The sequence below is a fragment of the Panthera pardus genome, unplaced genomic scaffold (assembly GCF_024362965.1).
Source record: "Panthera pardus isolate Hobbes unplaced genomic scaffold, ASM2436296v1 HiC_scaffold_1, whole genome shotgun sequence".
NCBI classification, from domain to species: Eukaryota; Metazoa; Chordata; class Mammalia; order Carnivora; family Felidae; genus Panthera; species Panthera pardus.
This window is the reverse complement of record NW_026526654.1, coordinates 8,784,851-8,807,308: the sequence shown is the minus strand read 5'-3', so window position 1 is coordinate 8,807,308 and position 22,458 is coordinate 8,784,851. Positions and strand designations below refer to the sequence as shown.

Sequence of the window (22,458 nt, the reverse complement as noted above, 5' to 3'; positions counted from 1 at the left end):
ACTCGCCCCTAGAATGCGGGGCTCAGAGATGAATAAACCCTCTTTCTGAGCCGGCCACTTTCTGCTTCCAACTGCGGCGCATTTATTCTCCTCCGTATGGGGAAGCCATTTGTGCTGTTTGCCAACCCCTCCATTCTTCTTAAGTGCTGTTCTCTGAAGAAAGGTTCAGATTTCCTTGGAAAATAAAATAGCTGTAAAATGTGAAGCACGTGTATGTAATTCTCAGGAACACTTAGCCAAACGTGCTCTGGTCCCTAATTTCCCGCCGACTGGCTACTGGGAGAGGCCTTTCGACCCCTTGCCGTCCCAGACCTACCCGGGCTGCCAGGGCCCACCTCGGCTTTACGTCCCGCGGCACTACCAGGTTGAGTCCCCTGGGACAGAAGGATGCCATGCTGGACGTGGAGCATCATGGGTCGGGGGAGCGGGGGGAGGGAGAAGGGGCGGTGTCGTCCCAGTTCTCGCGAGGTTTCGCCCTGGGAAGGAGGTAGAGGCGGCTCCGCGGCGGGTGCGAGATGCGCTCAGAGAAGGAGGGGGCCGGAGGCCCAGGGGCTGCCGTTGCTGCGCGGGGCCCGAGCGGGAGGGAGAAGCCGTCGGCCGTGGAAGTCCAGTTCCGCCGGGAGTCGCCGCGGCGAGAACCCGAGGCGCCACCAGCCTCGTTCTTCGTTTGCGGGGACGGCACTTGCAAACATCGCGAGGAGAAGAAAACGGTCCTGAGCAAGGTGGGGAAGGGGCGGGACAGATAAGCCTCGCGAGAGGAGGAGGGTCTTCAACAGGAGAGGCGAGGGCGTCCCTGCAAACCTCGCGAGGAGAAGAGGGATGCTCTTCAGCGTGGCGGGGGTGGGGCCAATGGTTGGGGTGGTCTCGAGGGGTGGGGCTAAGAAAGGTGGGTGGGCGGAGGCGAGGGGCTGCGGGAACGGGGTTGGGCAGGCAAACCTCGCGAGAAGAGGGATGGTCTGAGCGAAGATGGGGCGGGCTCAGGGTTTGGAGTGGTGGGAGGAGGTGATGCCACGCGCGGCGTGTTCTGGGAGCGCGGGTCCGGGCTGGGCCAGCCGCTTCAGCACCGCGGACAGCGGTTGGGGGAGGCGGGGACGACGTGCAGCTGGAACCGTTTCCCGTTCCGCCAAACGCGGCCTTTTCTGATATGGAAGGAGGAAGAAGAGTGCGTTCAGCCTGTGTTGTTTCCGATTGGGGCTGCCACGCTGAGATGCTGGGCCACGGGGAGGCTCTGTCCTCGGCCCGGGCGATGCGAGGGGGCGGCTCGGCGAGGGTCCGGTCCTGTCCAGGGAGGGCGGCGGGAGGATACTGCGGGCAGGGGCGACAAGTGCGCATCGCAGGCGGAGGTCCCTTGGCAGGAAGAACCGGTGCACCGCCGGGCTGTTAGAGTTGCTGTTGCTCTGCGTGCAGGGAGAATGTAGGCGGAGGTTTTATTTTTCAACTCGGGCATGGACAGTAAGCGTCATGCCAAGAGTTGTCTGGTTTCCTGAAAAGGAGCTGCTTTATGCACCCCTTTTTCTGACCTTACTGATTCCGTTTAGATTAGTCAGCCCTCATTACCCTTTTGACAGCCATGTTCTCCATGCATGTATTTCTTAGCTTTAAAATGTGTGTTTCTGCTGGACTCCTGGTTGAGATCTCCTTCTGAACCAAAACACAGGTGACATTCAAATTATTGAGGCAATGATAGTGAAACAAAACCCACCCAGAGTCCTTTCTACAGGTGGTCATCCGGCGGCTTCCTCCCAGCCTCACCAAGGAGCAGCTGGAAGAGCAGCTACACCCACTGCCGGCACATGATTACTTTGAGTTCTTTACTGCCGATTTCAGGTGAGAAGCTGCTTACCAACATTAAGAAGCTGGGAGGTCTTGTCACTTGGTGAGAGATTAAGATTATTATAGATGATGAAAGCTATGTTTATTTCCATCTTCTTTCCTACATGTACTCAGAAATCAGTGCAGACCTTTATTTCTGCAAATTGTTTCCAAGTAGGCAGATCATTACATTCTACTAGCACCACCATAGTCTAAAGAGAACAAACACCAGAGACAGAAACAATATTCCAGCCCCCAGAAACCGACTTGTGCTCCCTTAAATCACTGAGACCCCTGTCCCCACCTCACACCTGCCAGGTTATATCTTTTTTGATTCTCTTTTACATCTTGGTAGTAAGGTGGCTCTGACAACACTTTCACACTTCTAGATTTTCTTTTTATTAACAATGAAAGAGCAGACCTCATGTTAGACCTTCAACGGGTGATAGTTCAGCTAGAATTTTGTGATTTTTCACTGTTTTTATTATTACCTTTATTATCATTGTTATCCTTTTTATCTTCAGTGTCATGAGTGCCATGAGTTTGTTATGGTAGCCATATAAACTTTCCTTCTGAATAAATACATTTAAGTTAAAAATGCCAGTCCATTCAAAGAAAAATATCACAGGTAAATATAGATTTGGTTTTAAAAAAATAGATGATTTTCAGATGACTAACCTTTAAGAAAACTGGTACCATTAAAGGACAGGCACCGGACTCAGAGCGACTCAGGTTGAATCATAGTCCTATCTTTAACTAGCTGCACCTCTTGCACATACTGAATTTCTCTGGGCCTCAGTGTTCATGTCTGTGAAATGGGGTTGAAAGTTCCTGCCTATGAAGGAAATTGGTAGTTGTGAGATCAAGGAGAAAGAGTTAGTTCTTCTATAGTCCCCATACCATGTGCTACAATTAATATCCCTTTAACATACGTAAAAGTGGTCATCAGTGAAGAATATCTTGTAAATATAACGTTTTCAACTGTGAATGAATCATGATTAGGTTGTATTACATCATCGTGTGTACTAAGGAAAACCTTTAAATAACTTTGCCTGTGATTTTCAACCTCGGAAGACCATTATTTTAACCCTGGTTTTGTGTAATAGAGAAACTGACCTTAAGTGTCTTTCCCAAGTTATTAAAAAGATCTCGGGTAATGTTTTGTTTATTTTTGTTTTTTTGTTTTTTTTGCTAAAGAATAAACCAGATTATTGTAATTAAAAGAGAAGTGATTCTTTGGCATAAAGGTTTTATTTGAAATAGTTTGTTGCATCTAGAAAAGGAAAAGAAAATCAAAATTAAAGAAGCCTTGCATTTTTTTGCTAACAGTTTTCACTGTTATCTTTTATTTCAGTCTTTATCCTCATCTCTACTCAAGAGCATACATTAATTTTAGAAATCCTGATGACATCCTTCTTTTTAGAGATCGTTTTGATGGATATATCTTCATTGACAGTAAAGGTTCGATTGTTGGCTTTTTAAACTATTATAATCTCTAACTACATTAATTATGTTTTGCTGGAATGTTTGTGAACTGTAATTAAGTTCTCAGATACCGACTTAAAATAAGTTCATAAATTTTTATTGTGTTACTGTGGTTATGTGCTTGTGTTGAAAATTGAAATTATGTGTAAACCAAAGAACTCCGGCAAGTCTTTGTAATCTATTTGTGTATTATCAGAGAGTGAAGTTTTTCATATAAATGAGTTTCCTGGATAAGTGAGCTTCACTTTCTTTTGTACCAAAACTGAATTGCTTTGTTCATATTCAATATAAGTCTTTTAATTTATATTATTCACTTATATCTATGTCTTAAACAGAGAACTTTTTTAATCATACATGTCTGGATTATGTCATGGGGGATGGGGATTGTAGTAACGAACATCACTTTCTCACTGTTGAACAGCTGCCCGCTGAGACCATGATATTTATCTCTACTCTAAACGGTCCCAGTTCTCTGTACTTTTGGGTCCTCCCTTTGTCCTCCTTTCCTGTCAGACTGTCAACTGTTGTGTCCACTGCAATCAAGTCTGTACACCTGTATCAGCATATTCTCTGTACACCTTTCACCAGCCAGCCTCCTCCCACTCCACCCACCGCACTACTGATAAGTGTTTTCTCCTCCACTGAGAGGGAGCAAGAAACCCTCAAAGAGTGACTAGGCCAAGAGATTCTTTTCTTTGAGCAAAAACAAATTTAATGCTTGAACTATTTGACATTTGTGTTAAATGCTTGTTTGTTCAAGTGCCTTTTTCCTTTAGTTTTTAAAAAGTTATGGTAAGATACGCAAAACTAGATTTACCATCTTAGTCTTTCCTGAGTGCACAGTTCAGTAGTGTTAAGTACATTCACACTGTTGTGCAGCCCACTTCCAGAACTCTTTTGATCTTGTAAAACGAAAACTCTGTACTTGTTAGATAACTCCCCTCTCCTCCCCCACCCCCAGCCCCTGGCATCCACCTTTCTGTGTTTTGTTTCTATGAATTTACTACTCTGGATACCTCCTATAAGTGGAATCTTACAGTATTTCTCTGTTTGTGCCTGGCTTACTTCATATAGCCTGGTGTCCTCAGTGTGTTCACCCATGTTGTAGCAGGTGTCAGAATTTCCTTTTTAAGGCTGAGTAATATTTGGCTGTGTGTGTACCACATTTTGTTTATCCATTTTTCAGTGGACCCTTGGGTTGCTTCCAGCTCTTTGTTGTGAACAGTGCTGCTGTGAACATGGTGTGCAAGTATCTCTTGGACACCCAGCTTTCAGTTTTTTTGGGTGGATACCATTGTGGGATTGTTAGATCATATTATAATTATAGTATTAATTTTTTGAGGAACTGCCCTACTGTTTTCTGTAGAGGCTGCTTATTTTCTCTTCCTGCTGATAGTGCACAGGGTTCCAGTTTTTCCATATCCTTGCCAGCAATTGTTGTTTTCTGGGGTTTTTTGGTAACAGACATCCTAGCGGGTATGAGGCAGTATCTCATTATGATTTTGATTTGCATTTCCCTAATGCTTAGTGATGTCGGCATCTTTTTGTGTGTTTGCTGATGTCTTCTTTGGAGGAAGAGAAATGGAGGGATGTTCAATTTCTTTGCCCATTTTTAAATTGAGTTGTTTCTTGTTAAATTGTAAAATTTTTGTTATTATAGATCTTAACCCCTCATTGGATATATGATTTTTTTTCCCCATTCCATAGGTAGTCTTTATATTCTGTTGATGTTTCAGTGCTTGCTTTGGCAGCACATATATTATATTCTGTTGATGTTTCTAATGTGATGTCCAATTTTTCTTTTTTTATTTTAGTTGCCTGTACTTTTGGTGTCATATCTAAGAAGTCATTGCCAAATCTAATGTCAAGCTTTTACTCCATGTTTTCTGCCAAGGGTTTTATAGTTTTAAGTGTCATGTTTAGGTCTTTGATCCATTTTCAGCTAACTTTTGTCTATGATACTAGGTAAGAGTTCAACTTCATTCTTTTGCATGTGGTTATCCAGTTTTTCCAGCACTATTTGTTAAAGAAGATTGTCATTTCCCCATTGAATGTCATCTCCCCAATTTCCCCATTAGAGAGAGAGCACGTGTGAGTGAGGAAGAGGGGCAAGGAGGGGAGAGAGAGAGAGAGAGAGAAAGAAAGAAAGAAAGAGAGAGAGAGAGAAGGAGAGAATGAGAGAATGAGAATCTGGAGCAGGCTCCATGCTCAACAGAGCCCAAGGTGGGGCTTGATTCCACAACTCTGGAATCACGACCTGAGCCAAAATCAAGAGTCAGATGCTCACTGACTGAGCCACTCAGGTGCCCCAATACCATACTGTTTTGATTACTGTAGGTTTGTAATAAGCTTTGAAATCAGGAAGTGTGTCAACTCCTATTTAATAACTATCTATGTCCCAGGCATTGTTGATGGAGCAGTGAATGAGACATTGTTCCTCTCTGTCCAAAGCCCTGCTCTCCTCCTGGTTCTTGACTTTCTCCTGGATAGTTTGGGTTAGCATCGAAATATCTTTCAGATAATAAGAGTTGCAATATCATAGTCACGTGACCATTCCTGACGAGGCTGAAGGTGATTACTCAGTGAATTTAGTACCAACATGAAAGTGTTCCATGTGTTGATTAAGTGTATAGCAGGTTATCTTGGTGAACATTTCTTGGTATGTTTTTCCCCCCCGCACATAATGACCAAGTCAGTTTCTCATGGCTTTCATTGTAAACATTCCTGTTTGAAGCAAACCCTGTCTGATTATTGTGCACACCCTTCGAAGCCCCTCTTTTAGTCAAGTGTCTCTTGTAAGCAGAGTAATTCCCTTGAACTCACATAACAGATTGATAATGGCATTAACCTTTTAAAATTAGAAGAAATTTAAATGTGACTAAGAAATGTATTTAAAGGTACTCCACGATAAACTCTTCAGTGGGAAAGAGAGAGTTTATTAACATTGAGTTAATGTAGAATTCACCATTTGATGAATTTTGAATGCATTCAGTTTTGTAACCACTACTAACACATGAAAAATCATTTTATTTGATAAATAAATGCTCGTCCTTTGTTCATGTCTGGAGTTTGACATGCTAAGGTTATGGTTGCTCGAAATATAGTTAAAACAGTTAACATTGTCATTGTTATATGCGGTCTTTAAGAAAGCAAACGTTATTTACTAAAATGAATGTAGTGGAATTTCAGAATGGCTTTTGCAATTTGTTTCTAATACAGGCCTAGAATATCCTGCAGTGGTAGAGTTTGCCCCATTCCAGAAGATAGCCAAAAAGAAGCTAAAGAAAAAAGATGCCAAAACCGGAAGCATTGAAGATGGTGAGTCCTTTTACAAAGGCTGAATTAGGAAACTGCCAAATCAAATACACTGATCAGATATAATTCGTCTACCAGATATGGGGAGGAGCATGTTTATTTTCCATTTTTCTTTTTAAATTTACAGATCCAGAATACAAGAAGTTTTTGGAAACTTACTGTGTGGAGGAAGAGAAAACGAATGCCAGTCCTGAAACTCTTCTGGGAGACATGGAGGCAAAGACAAGAGAGCTTATTGGTCTGTTTGCTCATTTCTTCTATTTGTTGAGACGTGTACCTACAAAGCTTGTATTTCTTTTTCATGAGTATTTAAAAATACACGCTCATGGCAGGCTTGGCAGGAATGTAGAATGTTTTCCAGTTGTAACAAAAGGATGGCAACCCGTGAAAATATTTCTGCGTGTCTGTTGATGGAGAGCACCAGAACTTCCAGTCATAGGCGTTTTGTTGACAGTTACGATGCTTCCAGACGAGCAGTAAAGAAGACTGTGGAGTGCTCTGTACCTGCTACATCAGGGAGGGAGTGCTGTGTCTCAAGATTGAAGTCAGTCATCTTTCTCAAGAGCAGTCCTAGAGATGAGATGCTTTGCCCAAGTGTGAGGCCATGTTGTTACTGTTCAGAAAATACCAAGCGCTCTGAGAGAGCAAGCAGACAAGTGGATAAACCCATCCGGAGCACAGTCTGCTTTGAATCAGGCTTCAGCCCTTTTTTGCAAGCAGCATATTTTAGAAATGGCTATCTCCTGGTGGCAGGTTGTAAACTTACCTGGTGTCTCCCTTGCTGTCTGCTCCCACTCGCCCCTGCTCTTCTATCCCTCCCTGTGGCTGTGTCCCACTTGCCCATCAAGATGTCTAGAACGGGATGATTGCCCTGTTAATAGTTTACATTTTTATTTACCCATCTCTCCCCACCCTCCCCCCCAGTAGAACCGTATTTTCATATTGGTGGTCCCAGTAGTACATGGTTAGACAAGGTTAGGTATTCAGTAAATGTTTGTTGAGGAAAGTAGTAAGAGAGGTTAACATTTGAAATGGTCTTCATTAGTCAAGTAATGAAGGTTTATGTTTTGTAACAGCTGATTTAATGTGTGGCTCAAAAGATTTTTAATCACTAAAGCAAATATTTGTAAAGATGTGCTTAGGGTACATTTGCTCATTTTTGGTCAGCACATGTTGACTGGGAGTAGGGAGTGAGCATGGCCACGGCCATCACGTAGCTGCCCTGCTCATGGGCAAGACTGCAGTAAACACCCGAAAAATAACCAGGCTTCAAGCCAGGGCATCTTCATGGGGCAGTGCCACGATGTGGTGAAATAATCCTGAGTGGGAAAGACCCTCTGAGTCCACATTTGAGCTGAGAGCAGCCATGCTAAGAGGTGGGAGAAGAGGGGACTAGAGATGAGAGCTGGGAGCTGAGCTGCGGGCCCATAGGAGTGGGATACATGCCTGTGTGCTTGGTACACGGGTGGGCCTCAGGCGGAGCGGCTGGAGAGGCAGGTGAGTGAGAGGTTCGGAGTTTATTGGAGAGACAGCTGGAGACCATTGAGGGAGTGGCGTGGCTTGATTAGTTCTCCCCGTCGCTCCATACATGATGGATTGTGGATGCCCTGAGAAGACATTGGGCTTCCAGTGGGGAGGCTTTGCTCCAGTCCAGGGAGGGCTGCTTGTGCTAGCCAGCAGAGTCCACATAAGCTCTGGTGGATTGGGTGTGGGAAGAAAGGAAACAGAAAGAATCCAGGCCCCCAGGAGTTTTACCCAAACAGATCAGTGGATGGGGGCACCATCACTGACCTGGGGCAAACTGGGGAAGGAAACTTACTGGAGGCAAATTGAGATCTCACTGTAGAGCATGTTAAATTTAGGAAGAGCTTAGAAAAGAAGCAAATTAAAAATTTACAGGACTTGCCCTGTCCCCCACCCCCCCACTATCATTTCTTTCCTACTTTGCTATAAAAGCCTTTGTACAGGGTACCCACAGAAAAGGACCAGGAGCTTCCACTGGTGGATAGTTTTGAGGCAGGCCTTGGTGGCCAGACACACACCATCCAGCTGCTCCAGCCACCCTCCCACACAAGGGGGACATCCTTTCCCATTCCCAGCCCCTCACCTTGTTCCTGGTGTACAGTAGGTGATCATAGTGTTTTACTGAATGAGTAAGTGTGATTCAGAATCTGTGCCCATTGAAGTTTGAATCTTAATCAGGCAATTCATGGCAGATTGCCTTTTTCTTTTCTTCGATTTTGGCCTTCAGTGGACTCTTATGATCTAGTCTGAGCAATGAGGGTTAAATGGAAATATTAAATCCCTCTGAAGTTGCAGGTTAGTGCGGTGGCATGGCAGGGTCTGTGGAGCGGACAGACCTGGGCTCAGGTTCCAGCCCTAAGACTTAGCAGCTGTGTGGCCACACCTGAGCCTTAGCATCCCTGCTGCCAGGTGGTGGTGACAGTGCCTAGAATGGAACAGCTCTCTGTGAGTGGTGAGAGTCATGCTGTTGGATAAGTTAGTGTTATATTACATGGCCATGCACCTTGTTTAACAAATGATACATTTCTGTGGTTTGTAAAGCACTTTCTTATCCAGGGTCTCATGTACCCTTCATATCGATCCTTTGGGGTAACAAGGGAGGTGTTTGTAGAAGGGGGAAGGCAGGTGGGATCTCGGTGTTAGCTCCCCCACCTACCCAGGGAGATCTTGGTCCTGCTCTTTGCTGACAAGTCCAGAACTCCCATGGTGAAGAGCAGATCCTCCCTATTTGAGGTGATTGCCTATTACAAAGGGCATTGGCTGTGCTCATCCTGAGCCAGAGTTCATGGTTAACACAGGAGCCACCCAGGGAGGAAATGGGCTCTTCTTGGCCCCCGTACTTATGATGAAACGTGGGCATTTGCACAGTCCTGAATCCAGGGCAAAGCTTTCTTGGCAGAAGCCATTGGTATATTATGTTGCGGTGTTCAGGAGTCTTTAATTCCAAGGTAAGAACCCCTGCCCAGGGGCTTTCTTGTAGAATTTATGATTAATTCCTGATCCTTAGAATTCTGGAAATGTATGTCTTGGCCAGCCTTCAAGTGCGTCCAGGGATTCTTTCTTCCCTCACTTAATCTTAGATCTTGAAAGAGCTGTAGCATAGACCCAAACCATCTTCTGCCTTCCCACCTGCATCCACAGCCACTGCCATAGGGAACACATGCTTCTCAGAAGCAATCCCTTTGAGAGGCTATGCCCGGAGGCCTGCCACAAATGGGAACCAAATTTCAGGTTAGGTCAGACAGGTCCAGGGCATGAAAACTGAGGATCAGGTTTGAGTTTATGGAGAGGTTCATTCCTGGGTGGCTAGTGCTGCTTAGATAAAATGCCATGGGGTGGGGGGCAGTGTCACTGTCTAAACTTTTACACCTGGTTATTCTGGTTTGTAGAGTGTATATCATGAGAAATCACAAGAATCCACATTGCTTAAAATCATTGTCTAGAGAGCAGAAAAGGAAGAAACTCCCAGAATATATGTTGAATCAGTGAATCTATCAGCGGGCTATGTAATGTTTTAAAATATCCGCAAAAATGCAAAGATACTTGGGCGCCTGGGTGGCTCAGTCAGTTAAGCGTCTGATTCTTGATTTCGGCTCAAGTCATGATCTCACGGTTTGTGAGTTCGAGCCCTGTGTTGGGCTCTATGCTGACACCATGGAGCCTGCTTGGGATTCTCTCTCTCCCTCTCTCTCTCTCTCTCTCTCTCTCTGCCCACCCCCCTCCCCCGCCCCCAATAAATAAACTTAAAAAAAATAATGTGAAGATACTCGTAGCATTCAGGAAGTCTAATCCATTGTACTCATTTTTCTTTTTTGCTTTTATGGCGTCTTTGTGAGTAACATGAAGCCTCCCTTAAGAATCAGGAGTTCGTTGCCTACTGTGTGTAGAGTTGTCAGTGCCTCCAGATGATGTGATTTTATAGTGCTGGAATAGGAATTTCTCCAGGTACAATGTGTGCACATCTAAATTGTATTCGTTTATTTATTATAAATATTTTATTTTTAAGTAATCTCTGCACTCAACGTGGGGCTCAAATTTCCAACCCCCAAATCAAAAGTTGCACGCTATGCCTACTGAGCCAGCCTGATTATTTAAGGATTAAATTGAAAACAAGTATTTAAAATAAAGGAAAGAAATCATATTTTAGAGTTAAATACTACATTCGAATTTTTGTGTTTTAGCTAGAAGAACCACACCTCTTTTGGAATATATTAGAAATAGAAAATTAGAGAAGCAGGTAGGTTGACCTTTTTACCTGATAAATATCCTTCCTGTCTCTGCCACATTCGTGCAGACAATTTATACACATGCTTTTCCACGTCTTCAGAGGATTCGAGAAGAGAAGCGAGAAGAGCGAAGGAGGAGGGAGCTGGAGAAGAAGCGCTTACGGGAAGAAGAAAAGAGAAAAAAGAGAGACGAGGAGAGGTGTAAGAGAAAAGAAGCAGACAAACAGAAGAGAACAGCAGAGAGAGAAGTAAGGATTAAGGTAATCTTGAGGGGACCTCTCCTTTCGTTTTTCCAAAAGTAGTTCTGCTACAGGCACGCCTTTTAGGTGTTTAGCTCTTGCTACTTGTAAGGAAACTTTCAGCCTTGTCTCTTACTATTATAGTTCCATTTCTCTGCGATACAGCAGTGGTTCTCAAACTGTGTTCCCTGAGCCCTGGGGGTTCCTTGGGCATGCTGTGGGGGAGGTGGAGAAGGACCACCCAGCGGAGCCCCACACTTACATGTCAGAGTTGGGGCTTCTGCTTACGTTTCCATCAGAGAGAAGACTTCCTGACTAAAACGTACATGTTTGGAAACCACTGACCCCATGTGCACTGGCCTTTCTAGATGAGGGCTCACTCCTGGTGTTGGGTGTTACCATTTTCTTTGCAGGAGCAGCAATGTTTCTACTCTCTTGCCCAATTTCTCCTTTGACTGATGCATTCATATGGAAGGGTGGCTTCATGCACAGAAGGAGGTCTTTCCAGTGTAAAATATGTTGCCCCAGTTTGAGCCAGCCCTTACTTCTTAGTCTTCTGCTCAGATGACCTTATTAATCCTAGACTTCAACCTAATGTGCACCTCCCCTCATTGCACAAAGGGTTTGAGATGCTTTATAGGGATTCATTAAAATTATATCAGAAAAAGAAAAGATCAGGACTTGGGGGAAGATAGAGTAGAAAGGGAAAGGATGGGGAAGAGATCACAGTCACCATAATTGAGCAATAGACTGGTTTCTGGTATGCTTGATCAGAAACAGTGTCATTATCCATGAAGGAAAAACAGGCCAGTTCTTTAAGGAAGGCGAGGCTTTTTCTAGGCCTTTGCTTCTAAATCAGTTTCTCCTGTAGGTGGTCACATGAGGCTCACTGGCTGAAGGGAACAATTTCTTCACAAAACTTGTACAAAAACACACAACCGTGTGTATCCTTGAGGCCTGGCTAGGTTTGCTGCAGGAACAGGTAGCCTCACACCAGTTCACGCAAGGAGTCTGTTGGTGGCGGGCTGTGGCTGTCGGTCACCACTTACCGTTACTGCCCAGGACCCGGCGACCAAGGCTGCACCTTGGCATTTGCTTCCACAGCCCTTATGACCAGGCAGGAACGTGTGATGCTGCAGGTCGTATGCCCATGTTTCTCTTCTGCCCACGTTTCACTGGCCAAAGCAAGTCACACGGCGGTACCTAACCTCAGGTTGGGGGCATGTTTAGGAAGCACTAGGAGGAGAACCAGAAGTATCTGATGAACAGCACTAAGGAGTAATTTCCAAAGACTGTTTCTTCAGGTGTCTCTCTTGAAGTTTAAAGGCAGTGTTGAAAACCTTATCTAGATGAAAGGTGTGGGGCAGGTCATGTCCCTCGAGCACATTTGCTGCAAAGACAGCACCTGGATGGGCAAGATGAATGGGGAACTGATTGTCCCACAGAAAGTATCTCCTAATCTGATAGCATTGATGAAATTGAGGAACCCAGCCAAGACTATCAAATAAACACGTTCATTCCCCCTCCGTCAGCAAGGACATAGCAAAACCAGGGTATTCCTCAGGAAACAACTCTGAGGTCGTGTTTTTCATTCGTCCTTGTAGTTTTAGTGAACACACAAGTCTCCCAACAAAATTGTAGCAGATAGACTTCCTGTAACAAACTTTTCATCTCCAACAGCATAAATCAACAGCCCTGGAAAGGTAATCAATAAAATGAAACCTTAATATTACGGAGAAACCTTAAGCATTAATCCTGACAGAAATTCAGTTCTGTCATGGCCAGGCACCGAATAGATATACGTTTAATAGAAATTTTGTGGCCACCGATATGGAAATATTATCTAACCTTCTCATTTATCTTTCTAAACATGGAATCATAGCTAACCCAGTGCCTAATCTTTACACTCTCAAAAGTACTTTTGTCAGTAGTGCTGAGAGTTTTTCAGGAATAATGACACTTGTAGCTTATAATTTCAGTTGTAATTTTAAGTAAGGCTTAAAGTATTTGGAATGTAGCATTCATTTTACTTTTACATTTTAAATTATGGAATTAGGAGCGCCTGGGTGGCTCAGTCGGTTGAGCATCCGACTTTGGCACAGGTCATGATATCACAGTTCGTGAGTTTGAGCCCTGCCTCGGGCTCTGTGCTAGTAGCTCGGAGCCTGGAGCCTGCTTCGGATTCTGTATCTCCCTCTCTATCTGCCCCTCCTCCGCTCACACTCTCTCTCTCTCTCTTTCTCTCTCTCTCTCTCTCTCAAAAATAAATAAGCATTAAAAAAAAATTTACAAAAAAAAAATTATGGAATTAGAGTCCAAAATAAGTCAAAGAAATAAAAAACAAAATTATATCACTAAAGTAAACATATGTTCCTTCCTGTAGAAAAAAAGGAGCCAAAACATAAAGAAAGCAAGAGAAAGGGTTATTCTTGTTCAAATCTGGTAAAACAAAATCTTGGTGGCAGGTTAGACCACAATGGCATAGGTAATCAAGCCTGTGTCCTTAGGGGAGTGTCTGGTGTCTAGACCTGATTACCCACAGCCACGCCCAAGGTTTGCCTTTAATGAGCATCTGTGCTCATTTTCAGGATTTCTGACTTAAGAATCATTTGGAGAGTTAAAATTCTTTTGTAACCTGAAAAATAAAATCAGTGAAGAAATGCTAAAAGAGTTTATTAATATAATAAAAATACAGATGCAGAGAGATATCCTCAGGCTATTTTTAACATAAAGGAAACTGTGATACAAGGAAAGCAACCCAGCTGTTTTTATTTTCCTCTGAGGACTCTAAAACTAGGTGATGAGCTTAAGCTGAAGTAGGAAGTTAGAAATACAATACAAAGTTACAAATACAATTCCTGAGTACACAAGTTGTGGACAATAGATGACGTTATTAGTTGTGTGATCTTTTCTACAAAGCTTATTAAAAACCAAGGTGGACTTCGTGGAAGCACGCAAGACCTGGCCTCTGTTCCTCCTCCCTCTCCCTCTTCCCTCCCCCGCCTCCCTCTTCCCCTCTTCTTCCTCCTCCCTCCATCCTCCTCCTTCCTCTCCCCTCCCTCCCTCTTCCCTCCCCCACCTCCCTGAATCTCCTGCCTCTCTGTCTCCTCCTCCCTCTGGTTTCACCTTAGGCCTCTGCTTGCTTCCTTCTACTGGGAGTTTCCCCCAAGACTTACAGTTTCTCTTAAGTGTCTCGTTCTCATTATCTGGTCTCTATTCATGTCTAACCTCCACAGAGAGTCCCTCCATGACCCCCTTGAGAACCCATTCCTGCTCTTACTCTCACCCCACATCTCTCTGGGGATTTGTGTGTGTGTGTGTGTGTGTGTGTGTGTGTGTGTGTGTGTGTGTTTTCTGTTCTATTAGTTGTTTGTAGCATTTCACACCATCTAAGATTATCTGGTTCACTTTTTCTATTTTGTCACTGCGTACACCGTTCTCCCCCTCCCCCCCATGGCCACCACTGCCTCAGCTAGAATGTACTGTGGATTCCTTCACCGTGGGCACTTGTCTCTTACTCACAACTGTATTCCTAACACCTAACACAAGGACTTTTTCCCTAGTTCTGGCACATAGCTCCTAAAACCCTTGCAACCCCCGGAGTGATAAGAGCATCTTCTCTGTGCCAGTGAGGTGACAGGTTGGCTGAGGCCTTGGTAGCTTCAGGATAAGAGCTGATTGTCAGAAAGACTGGGTGTGATTAGAGGGTTGGAACACTCAGCCAGCCCTGTGACCTCAAGAGATGGGAGAGGGCTGGAGATTGAATTCAGTCCCCAGCCACCAATGATTTAATCATTTGTGGACATGTAGTGGAGCCTCCATAGAGTTCCCTAAAGTATGGGGTCCAGAGAGCATCCAAGCTGGTGAACACATCAAGGTGCAGGAGGGTTCTGCTGATGGAGAGGGCCTGGAGGCTCTGAGCCATTCCCCCGTACCTTGCACGGAACACCTCTTTGATCTAGCCGTCCCTGCACTGTGTCCTTTGTAATAATCCAGTGACCTAGTTCCTGCACTGTGTCCTTTGTAATAATCCAGTGACCTAGTCTAGCTGTCCCTGCAGTGTCCTTTGTAATAATCCAGTGACCTGGTTCCTGCATTGTGTCCTTTGTAATAATCCGGTGACCTAGTGTAGCCGTCCCTGCACTGTGTCCTTTGTAATAATCCAGTGACCTAGTTCCTGCACTGTGTCCTTTGTAGTAATTCAGTGACCTAGTCTAGCCATCCCTGCACTGTGTCCTTTGTAATAATCCAGTGACCTAGTTCCTGTGAAGTTTTGCTGAGTTCCACAAGTTGTTCTCATTCAAGAACCCCTGAATATATAGCCAGTCAGTCATAGGTGCTAGTGGCAACTTGGGACTTTTGACTGGCATCTGAAGTGGGAACAGTTTTGTGGGGTGTGACATTAATTGCAACTAGGTGGTGTCAAAACTGAAATGAATTGTAGGATATCAGTCTGTGTTGAGAGTTGGGAAATGGTTTTGGAAAAGACACCACACATTTGGTTTCAGAAGTATTGCAAGTAAAAACGATTCGTAGGTGCACTAAATTATTCATTGGATGGATGGGCAGGAACATAAACTGTTGTACTTCCCTGTGGTTTACTTCTAGGACCAGCATGTAATGCTTTTTTAGTTAAAAATGTGTCAATAGATATGTGAAAGAAAATGTGTCAATTCATAGAGCCCACAGACAGGAGAAGACTATGTAAGGTACTGCAACTTCCAGTGCTTGGCCTCACATTTTACCTGTTTTCTTCTTAAATGAACTCATGTAGTTGAAACTTACCTGTGTGTCATTTTGCTGTAGTGCAATTTAAAATACGTTCACTTTTTCAAGTTAGAAAAAAATTCTCAGAAGTGTACCTTCTGTTTTTGTTTATAAACTGACTTGCCTGTGGCAGTTGAATTTCAAAGAGTAAACTACACAGAGAACAGCGAGGAGGGCCCAAATTCCACGACAGCCGCCTGCTCAGGCTGATTCAAGAAAGAGTAGGAAGTGTTCTGAAAAGTCTAAACTATTCTAAAAGTCATCAGTATAATGCAGCATTTTAAACAATGCTTTTTTTCCTCGTTACAAAAGCAATACTTGTTAATTTTGGAAAAAAACAGAACTTGTTGATACAAGAAAAGATCATTTCAGTCCCACCACCTGGACACCACTGTTAACAGCGTTGCCAGCCTTACAGCTGTTGTTGTGTGTGTGTAAACATAGAGACCAGGTCGTTCAGTTCTGTAGCATTCTTTTGTTGTGTCAGCATGCGTGTCTTCTCACATCAGCCGTCCTAAATCGTTGTTCATAACGATGGTATTTCGTTGACTGACTGTTCCCGTATTTAACCAAAAACCTGGTTGCTGTACCTTTAGCTTACATTGTTTGCTATTCAAACACTTGTGCTCAATGTTGCTTTATGTTTTTAATTTTTTTTTAAACAGCTTCGTTTATACCATATTCTAAAAGTGATATTTTACTGACATTATAATTTCTTAGCTTCTTAAGAAACCAGAAAAGGGAGAGGAACCAACCACTGAGAAGCCAAAAGAAAGAGGAGAGGAAATGGATACTAGAGATGGAGAACAGGAGTCCTGTCCTGGCTGTGCTGTCCGGAAGCCCATGCCCTTGGGGAGCTCGCTGGAGGAGCCCAGGGAAAAGTGAGCCTGTGACTGTCACTGTGTCAGAGTCGTATGTGTCCTTTATCGTATTTCAAACTGTTTGTGGAATCGGGTTTTACCAAGATAATGCTTGCCCACATCCTTATTTCTTCTGGGTCACGCTAGGGGCTTGGTAAATGCATTTCGTCTGCAGCCTCAAGTCTGTCTTCAAAGCAGGAACATGTCCTGCTTCTAGTTCCTTAGCCGTTCCAGTCCTTGCTCCCTTTGGATTCCTGTTATCACTCTTTAGGTCTTCAGGATCTCCTTCCCAGTCTTTTGTCCAAGTGCCAGGATTCCTGTGTTGGTGTTACCATCCCTGTGGCCCTCCCGTGGAATCTGACCAGCAGCTGTGTGGATCCCAGTATTGCACTAGCCCTGCCTGTCTCAGGCTAGGGGTCCTTGGGGCATGTACTTCTCTGTGTGCTTGTGACATGCGGCTCACGAAAGGAGCTTGAGCAGGGCTTGTGTGGAATGGGACAGACACTGTCCCATTGTGCATGGGGGCCAGAGAGACCCGCCAGAACCTTGTCAGGTAGGAGCCCCTCCCTCTCGCCCCTGAGCGTCCTCAGGGTTTGGTCACCTCCCCACAGTCAGTGGGGCCACGTGTGTCTGGGCTTCTTGTTCCCCTGGCCCAGGGCTCTTGCTCGTGCACTGCATCTGGACACCCATGGAGCTTCCTGGATCCCAGGGCTGCTCTGCTTCCAAGGGGTCCAGAAGTGAATTTGCACTTGGATGTGAGATGGCAGGGTTGTGGGGTTAGGCTGCCATTTGCCCAGAAACATACCAGTCACGATGTATTCTTACTGTCTTTCTTATACAAAGAGTTGTGATAAAAAAAAATTTTTCCCTCTTTTTGGGGATTCCGGTTTATTGCTCAGTTTATGAAATTAATTTATGCATGATTATGAAATCTGTGATCTGTTAGGACTGTAGTTTCTGTTATATGTGTTTGTATTATTATCGCTTATGATATAGCGGTGCCTTTCATCATGTTTCTGGTATGAATTCTCACTTTGCTTATAGATCTTTTTCTCCCCAGCAGTCCTGCTGCTTCTGTTTTGTGGGAAGTCAAAAATAGTGTGTGAGGACTTTTGCCTGTTGGTTGTGGACTTTAAGAAGCAAAGGAGCTAAGGAGCCACTTATTTATTTACTATTCATTTAAGAGTTTGATATATGTATAAAATTAGTAAATTTCAATTAATTGTAGCTATGCTTGAAGCAGAAACAAGGCTGTCAGTATCAGCTCTGTGTCATGATGAATGTGTACCTGGGGCCCTAGGAAAGTCACCTGACCACTTTGGTCTCCGGTACTCTATCTGTAAAGGGGGTTGTTAGTCTACTTTGGGGAGTTACTAAGAGTTAGAAAAGTAAGTATACATAGTTCCTCACCACAGTGCCTATTCCTACCTGTCATTCAAGTTTAACAGTAGATACTGTCGTTACCATTGTCAGTTCATCTTTTAGCAGTTTTTTATTGAATGCCTATTATGTGCCCACTTGGCAGCGTGGTGATGTGCAGACTGAGGTATTCCCCGCCTCTTCTGGAACTTGCGGTATGGACGGGCAGACAGGTTCTCGTCAAGCAGTATACCTGAGGTGACTGATAATTTGAATTGAATCACAGGTCACAGAATGAGAGCAATGAAGAGCAAAGGGAGTTGGACCGAAGATTCAGAGAAAAAGACCTTGAAACACAAAGATGCCACTTGGATGACAGTAGAAAGCAGAGAGCTCACTGTGAGTTTGACACGTTTTCGCGGAGAAATGAGGAGGAGCCGAGATGGGGGAAAGGAGGCCCCCCCGACAGAGGGAAGAAGGGGAGCCAGGACAGTGGCAACGCTGTGGAGGCAGCAGAGTGGCCCGGGAAAGAGCAGAGGAGTGAAGGTGGCCCAGCAGCCAAAATGGAGCGCCCAGGAAACAAGGTTCTTCTGCTTGTTTGGGATCATCTTTCATTCATCAGCCGTAAAAGCACAAACAGCACACCTGCGGCTTTATGCCTGCTTTATCAGACGGAAGTTGTTTTAGTTAGCCCAAAGAGAGAAATCTGTGTAGGTGTCGGGGACTTAGGGTCATGCACTCTGCCAGTGGGAAGTCTGCCCCCACTGGGTCCTGTGCTCTTAGGGAGTGCACTGCCCTGACAGTTTGCATTTCATGACGCTTCAGGGAGCTTTCTTTTATGTGATTAACAATGTAGTGATTATTAGTAGATGGTCAAATGGCTCATAAATACTCATCAGTTAGGTGTGCACAGTCAACACAGGATTGGAGTGGCCTACTTAGACCAACAAACGGCTTTTCTTTCTTTTTTCTTTTTTTTTTCCCAGAAGTTTGAGGTTAACTTTTACTCAGATCACATTGTTGTAGAGAAGCACTATTAATGGGGTCCCCTCCCTATAGGGCCAGGCCCTGTGGTGCCAGTGAGTCCCCCACAGCCTGGCCGCCCAGTGTCCAAGGGGAACACCCTCGTCCCACCCCATTCACAACCTCGACAGGGACACTGTCTGCTGTCTGCATGGTTTCGTCATTGCTATATAAGTGCTATGTAAGTGGAAGCATACAGTGTGTGACCTGAGACTGTTTTTCTCAGATCTGCCTTCCCTTCCAGTCACCCAGGGTGTTGCTGGTATTAGTGATGTTGATTTTTAAAATGTTTCCAGGGCAGGCAAAACCACAGGCAAGAGGAGAGCCTTCTTCACCCCTGGCTAATCACATCTGTGTCACCCAGGAGTTTCTCTAGTTTCCTTAATCTCAGGTACACCAGAACAGCCATGGGTCTTTTTGGTGGGAGGTGTTTATATGAACACTTGTTTTCAGCTCCCTTTTTTTGTAGCAGCAGGGAGCACAGCTTTAGGCGTTGGGAGTCCTCTCCATGAACTCTGTGATGCTGTGGTGGAAATGAGGCGCCTTGTGCATAATGGCTGCTTCTTACGAGGCCTGGCAGGTTACGATGTTCTTTCAGTATCAGTGTTGACCCCCATCTGTGCACACCAGTGCTGCCCTGGTGAGAGCAGGACCATGTGTGTTGGCCCCGGGCAGGAGGTGGCATGCGAACCCTGCCCTTCTCTCTGCACCCATGGGTCCTGCCAAGGCCTTTGCCACTCTCCTCCCTGGCCAGGCTTCCACTGGGGAAAAGGGCTGCTAAGTGCCCTGGCAGTGACTGTGGGGCCCTGCAGAAACACCTCCCCAGATATGCCCACCCAAGCTGCCCTGTCCTTGGGCCCCCAGGTGGCCACAGAAGGAGTGTAGGAGGCTTCCTTGAGGGGCTGGAAGCTCCCCTGAGCTGGGGTTTGGTTGTTCCTCCTCTCCATCAGGGCAGAGCTACCTGGCTTCTGCTGTTCTGTCCTTCCCTGGCCTCACTGTGCTGATATCTGGAAGCAGTTCCGTAGTGTCTTATTCACGTTGCTCAACCATCATTGCGTTTCTTCACCTCTAAGACTTGAATCAGATGATGGGTTGGTGTTTCCTATGAAGGGGCAGTTCAGAAATAACCCACATAGAAATCACTCATTACAGACATCAGTAATTATTTAGTTCATGGCCTTAAAAAGCCGCCGCTGAGGGGCCATGCCTTGCTTTGTCTCAGGCCACGTGTTCACCCTGCCTGGTAATTTAGAGGGGCTGAAATGTGTAAGTCTTCACCTCTGCCTGGGAGGGCAGACGCCGTGGTTCTGCTGGTTCCAGGGAGATCTGGGTTTGCACAGTAACCTTTTCCCAGATACTAATTTTTACCTTTTTTCAAGTTATTTTAAATATTAACTGTCTTTCTGTTCATGGCTTTTTTTTTTTTTTTTTTTTTTTTTTAGCTTCAAAGTGTCTGGTTTCTGAGATGAGATAGTGCTGTGAAAAAGGCAGATTTTTAGTTGATTTTTTTTTAGGTAATTAGAGTTATCAGACCCTGGAAGTAGAGAAGTTACTCCCTCCTGTGTTGCTGGCCTTTGGAAGGGTAACCCACTGCTCTGTCCTGGCAGGATCGGCCGGCCTTGCAGCTGTACCAGCCAAGAGTTCGCATCCGAGCACGAGAAGGTGGTAGGGGAACTTCTGTGGAGTGCCCTGGCAGGAACAGGGACGAGGCTGAAGATTCAGCACAGGGGGGTTCCCAGAAGAGCGAAGAGGCGGGGTGAGTCAGCGCATATGTTTGGGACCTTCCATTCGGCATTCTGTGGGTTAGAGAGGGCATTCTGGAAATGTACAAATCAGCCTTGAATCTAACCTGCAAAGTGAATTTACTCCTTATAAAGAAATCAGAAACTAGAAATATAAATGTGGCATAGAAACATCTAGAAACCATTCTTAAGAAAGAAGCAATCTTTTAAAAAATTGAAAAGTTGTCATAGATTTTATTATTTTTAGTATAAAGTAGTATGTATCATTTAGCCAAAATAACCTGTACTTTGAGTTCTACACATTTGTAAGTGATCTGTTGGGATTCATATCACGTAGTATGTGAGCTATTGTTCGGGGGAAGGGAGGGCTCTCATTCCATTGTAACTCGGTGATACAGACACCTGTGCCATCTGTCCTGAAGATTCCCTGAAGTCTGTATTGTGTTATAGCCCCTGTGATAGGAACTTAACACTGTATAAAATCTGACAGCTTTAAGAATTGCCCTTTTAGCAATGTGGTCACTGACTTTTTTCACAGTCTTTTGATGGATGTGCTCATGGTGTATAACCACCGTGATTTAAGGGTTGCTGAGACAACGTAAGGGCATTATTTTGGGACAAGGATAACTTACTTATGGCATCTAGGGTTTTTCTTTTCACAGTCTGAGGCAGTTTTATTTTGAAATGACTCATTGGAACTTTCTGCAGTTATGTGTTCTACAGTATTTTTTAATGTTAGTGAAATTTTTAAACATTAATGTATTTTTGGCACTATGCTTTGAACCACTTACTAAATAAAAATTTTAGTTGCTATGAATTTGAAGTCCAGTTGTACTTTTCCTACATCAAATTTTACATAATAAAACATTGCTTTTTAAAATGTAGCTTTAGGGGCGCCTGGGTGGCTCAGTCAGTTAAGCATCTGACTTCAGCTCAGATCATGATCTCACACTTCGTGGGTTTGAGTCCCACGTCGGGCTCTGTGCCGACAGCTCAGAGCCTGGAGCCTGTTTCAGATTCTGTGTCTTCCTTCTCTCTCTGCCCCTCCCCACTCTCGTGCTCTCTCTCAAGAAATGAATAAACATTTAAAAAAAATTTTTTTTAAATAAATAAATGTAGCTTTAGTTATCTGAGAATTTTGCTGGTTGTATCTATTCCTTTCTAGATATGAAACATTTATCAAAAAACTTAGAATACTCATTTATCATTTTAAAAATGTCTGTCAGACATATAGTCTATTCCATGGCATTGCTATGCCCTTGCTCTTGACTCTGGAGCTCCAAGAATTTGGCGGGGGGAGGGGGCAAAGGACTTGCTGTGATTTAGTGAGGTCTATGTGACCTGGTGGGGTCATCCCTGATGGAAAAAGGGTAGGTGGGTAGTAACTATTTAGATGTTGCAGGCTCTCTGGTCTCTGTTACAACTTGCAAACTCTGCCATTATGCAATACATAACAAATGGGCAGGGCTGTGTTCCAATAAGATTTTATTTATAAAGATACATAGCAGGCCATATTTGGCTTGTGGATCGTACTTTGCTGACTCCTACTTAGACTTTGGGTCACACTGGATTTCCTGATCAGTGAGACACTGTGTCCTCACTGCTG

At 44.4% G+C, this 22,458-nt stretch overlaps 2 protein-coding genes across 2 annotated transcripts in view; both read left to right on the top strand.

The window, feature by feature from the left end:
* The window catches only part of CDC16 (cell division cycle 16), a 46,854-nt gene extending 45,118 nt beyond the window's left edge, over positions 1 to 1,736 (top strand). The window contains exon 19 of the transcript XR_008423865.1: positions 1,721 to 1,736. The gene's annotated coding sequence lies outside the window, so the exon portion shown is untranslated. The remainder of the gene's footprint in view (positions 1 to 1,720) is intronic.
* UPF3A (UPF3A regulator of nonsense mediated mRNA decay) lies at positions 516 to 21,669 on the top strand. Its single transcript, XM_019443803.2, has 10 exons — positions 516 to 722; positions 1,721 to 1,827; positions 3,167 to 3,273; positions 6,517 to 6,615; positions 6,740 to 6,850; positions 10,818 to 10,873; positions 10,964 to 11,122; positions 16,589 to 16,749; positions 18,374 to 18,671; positions 20,718 to 21,669. The coding sequence occupies exons 1-10, from the start codon at positions 516 to 518 to the stop codon at positions 20,868 to 20,870; spliced, it is 1,458 nt and encodes a 485-aa protein (XP_019299348.2). The 3' UTR covers positions 20,871 to 21,669.
* The last annotated feature ends 789 nt before the right edge of the window (positions 21,670 to 22,458 follow it).

What these genes read in the sequence shown, in the direction of transcription:
- UPF3A (XM_019443803.2), top strand. Translation starts at nt 516, where the DNA reads ATGCGCTCAGAGAAGGAGGGGGCCGGAGGCCCAGGGGCTGCCGTTGCT. An exon ending in TTCTTTACTGCCGATTTCAG is followed by an intron (nt 1,828 to 3,166) that starts GTGAGAAGCTGC and finishes CTTTTATTTCAG; the next exon opens with TCTTTATCCTCATCTCTACT. An exon ending in AAAGACAAGAGAGCTTATTG is followed by an intron (nt 6,851 to 10,817) that starts GTCTGTTTGCTC and finishes TTTGTGTTTTAG; the next exon opens with CTAGAAGAACCACACCTCTT.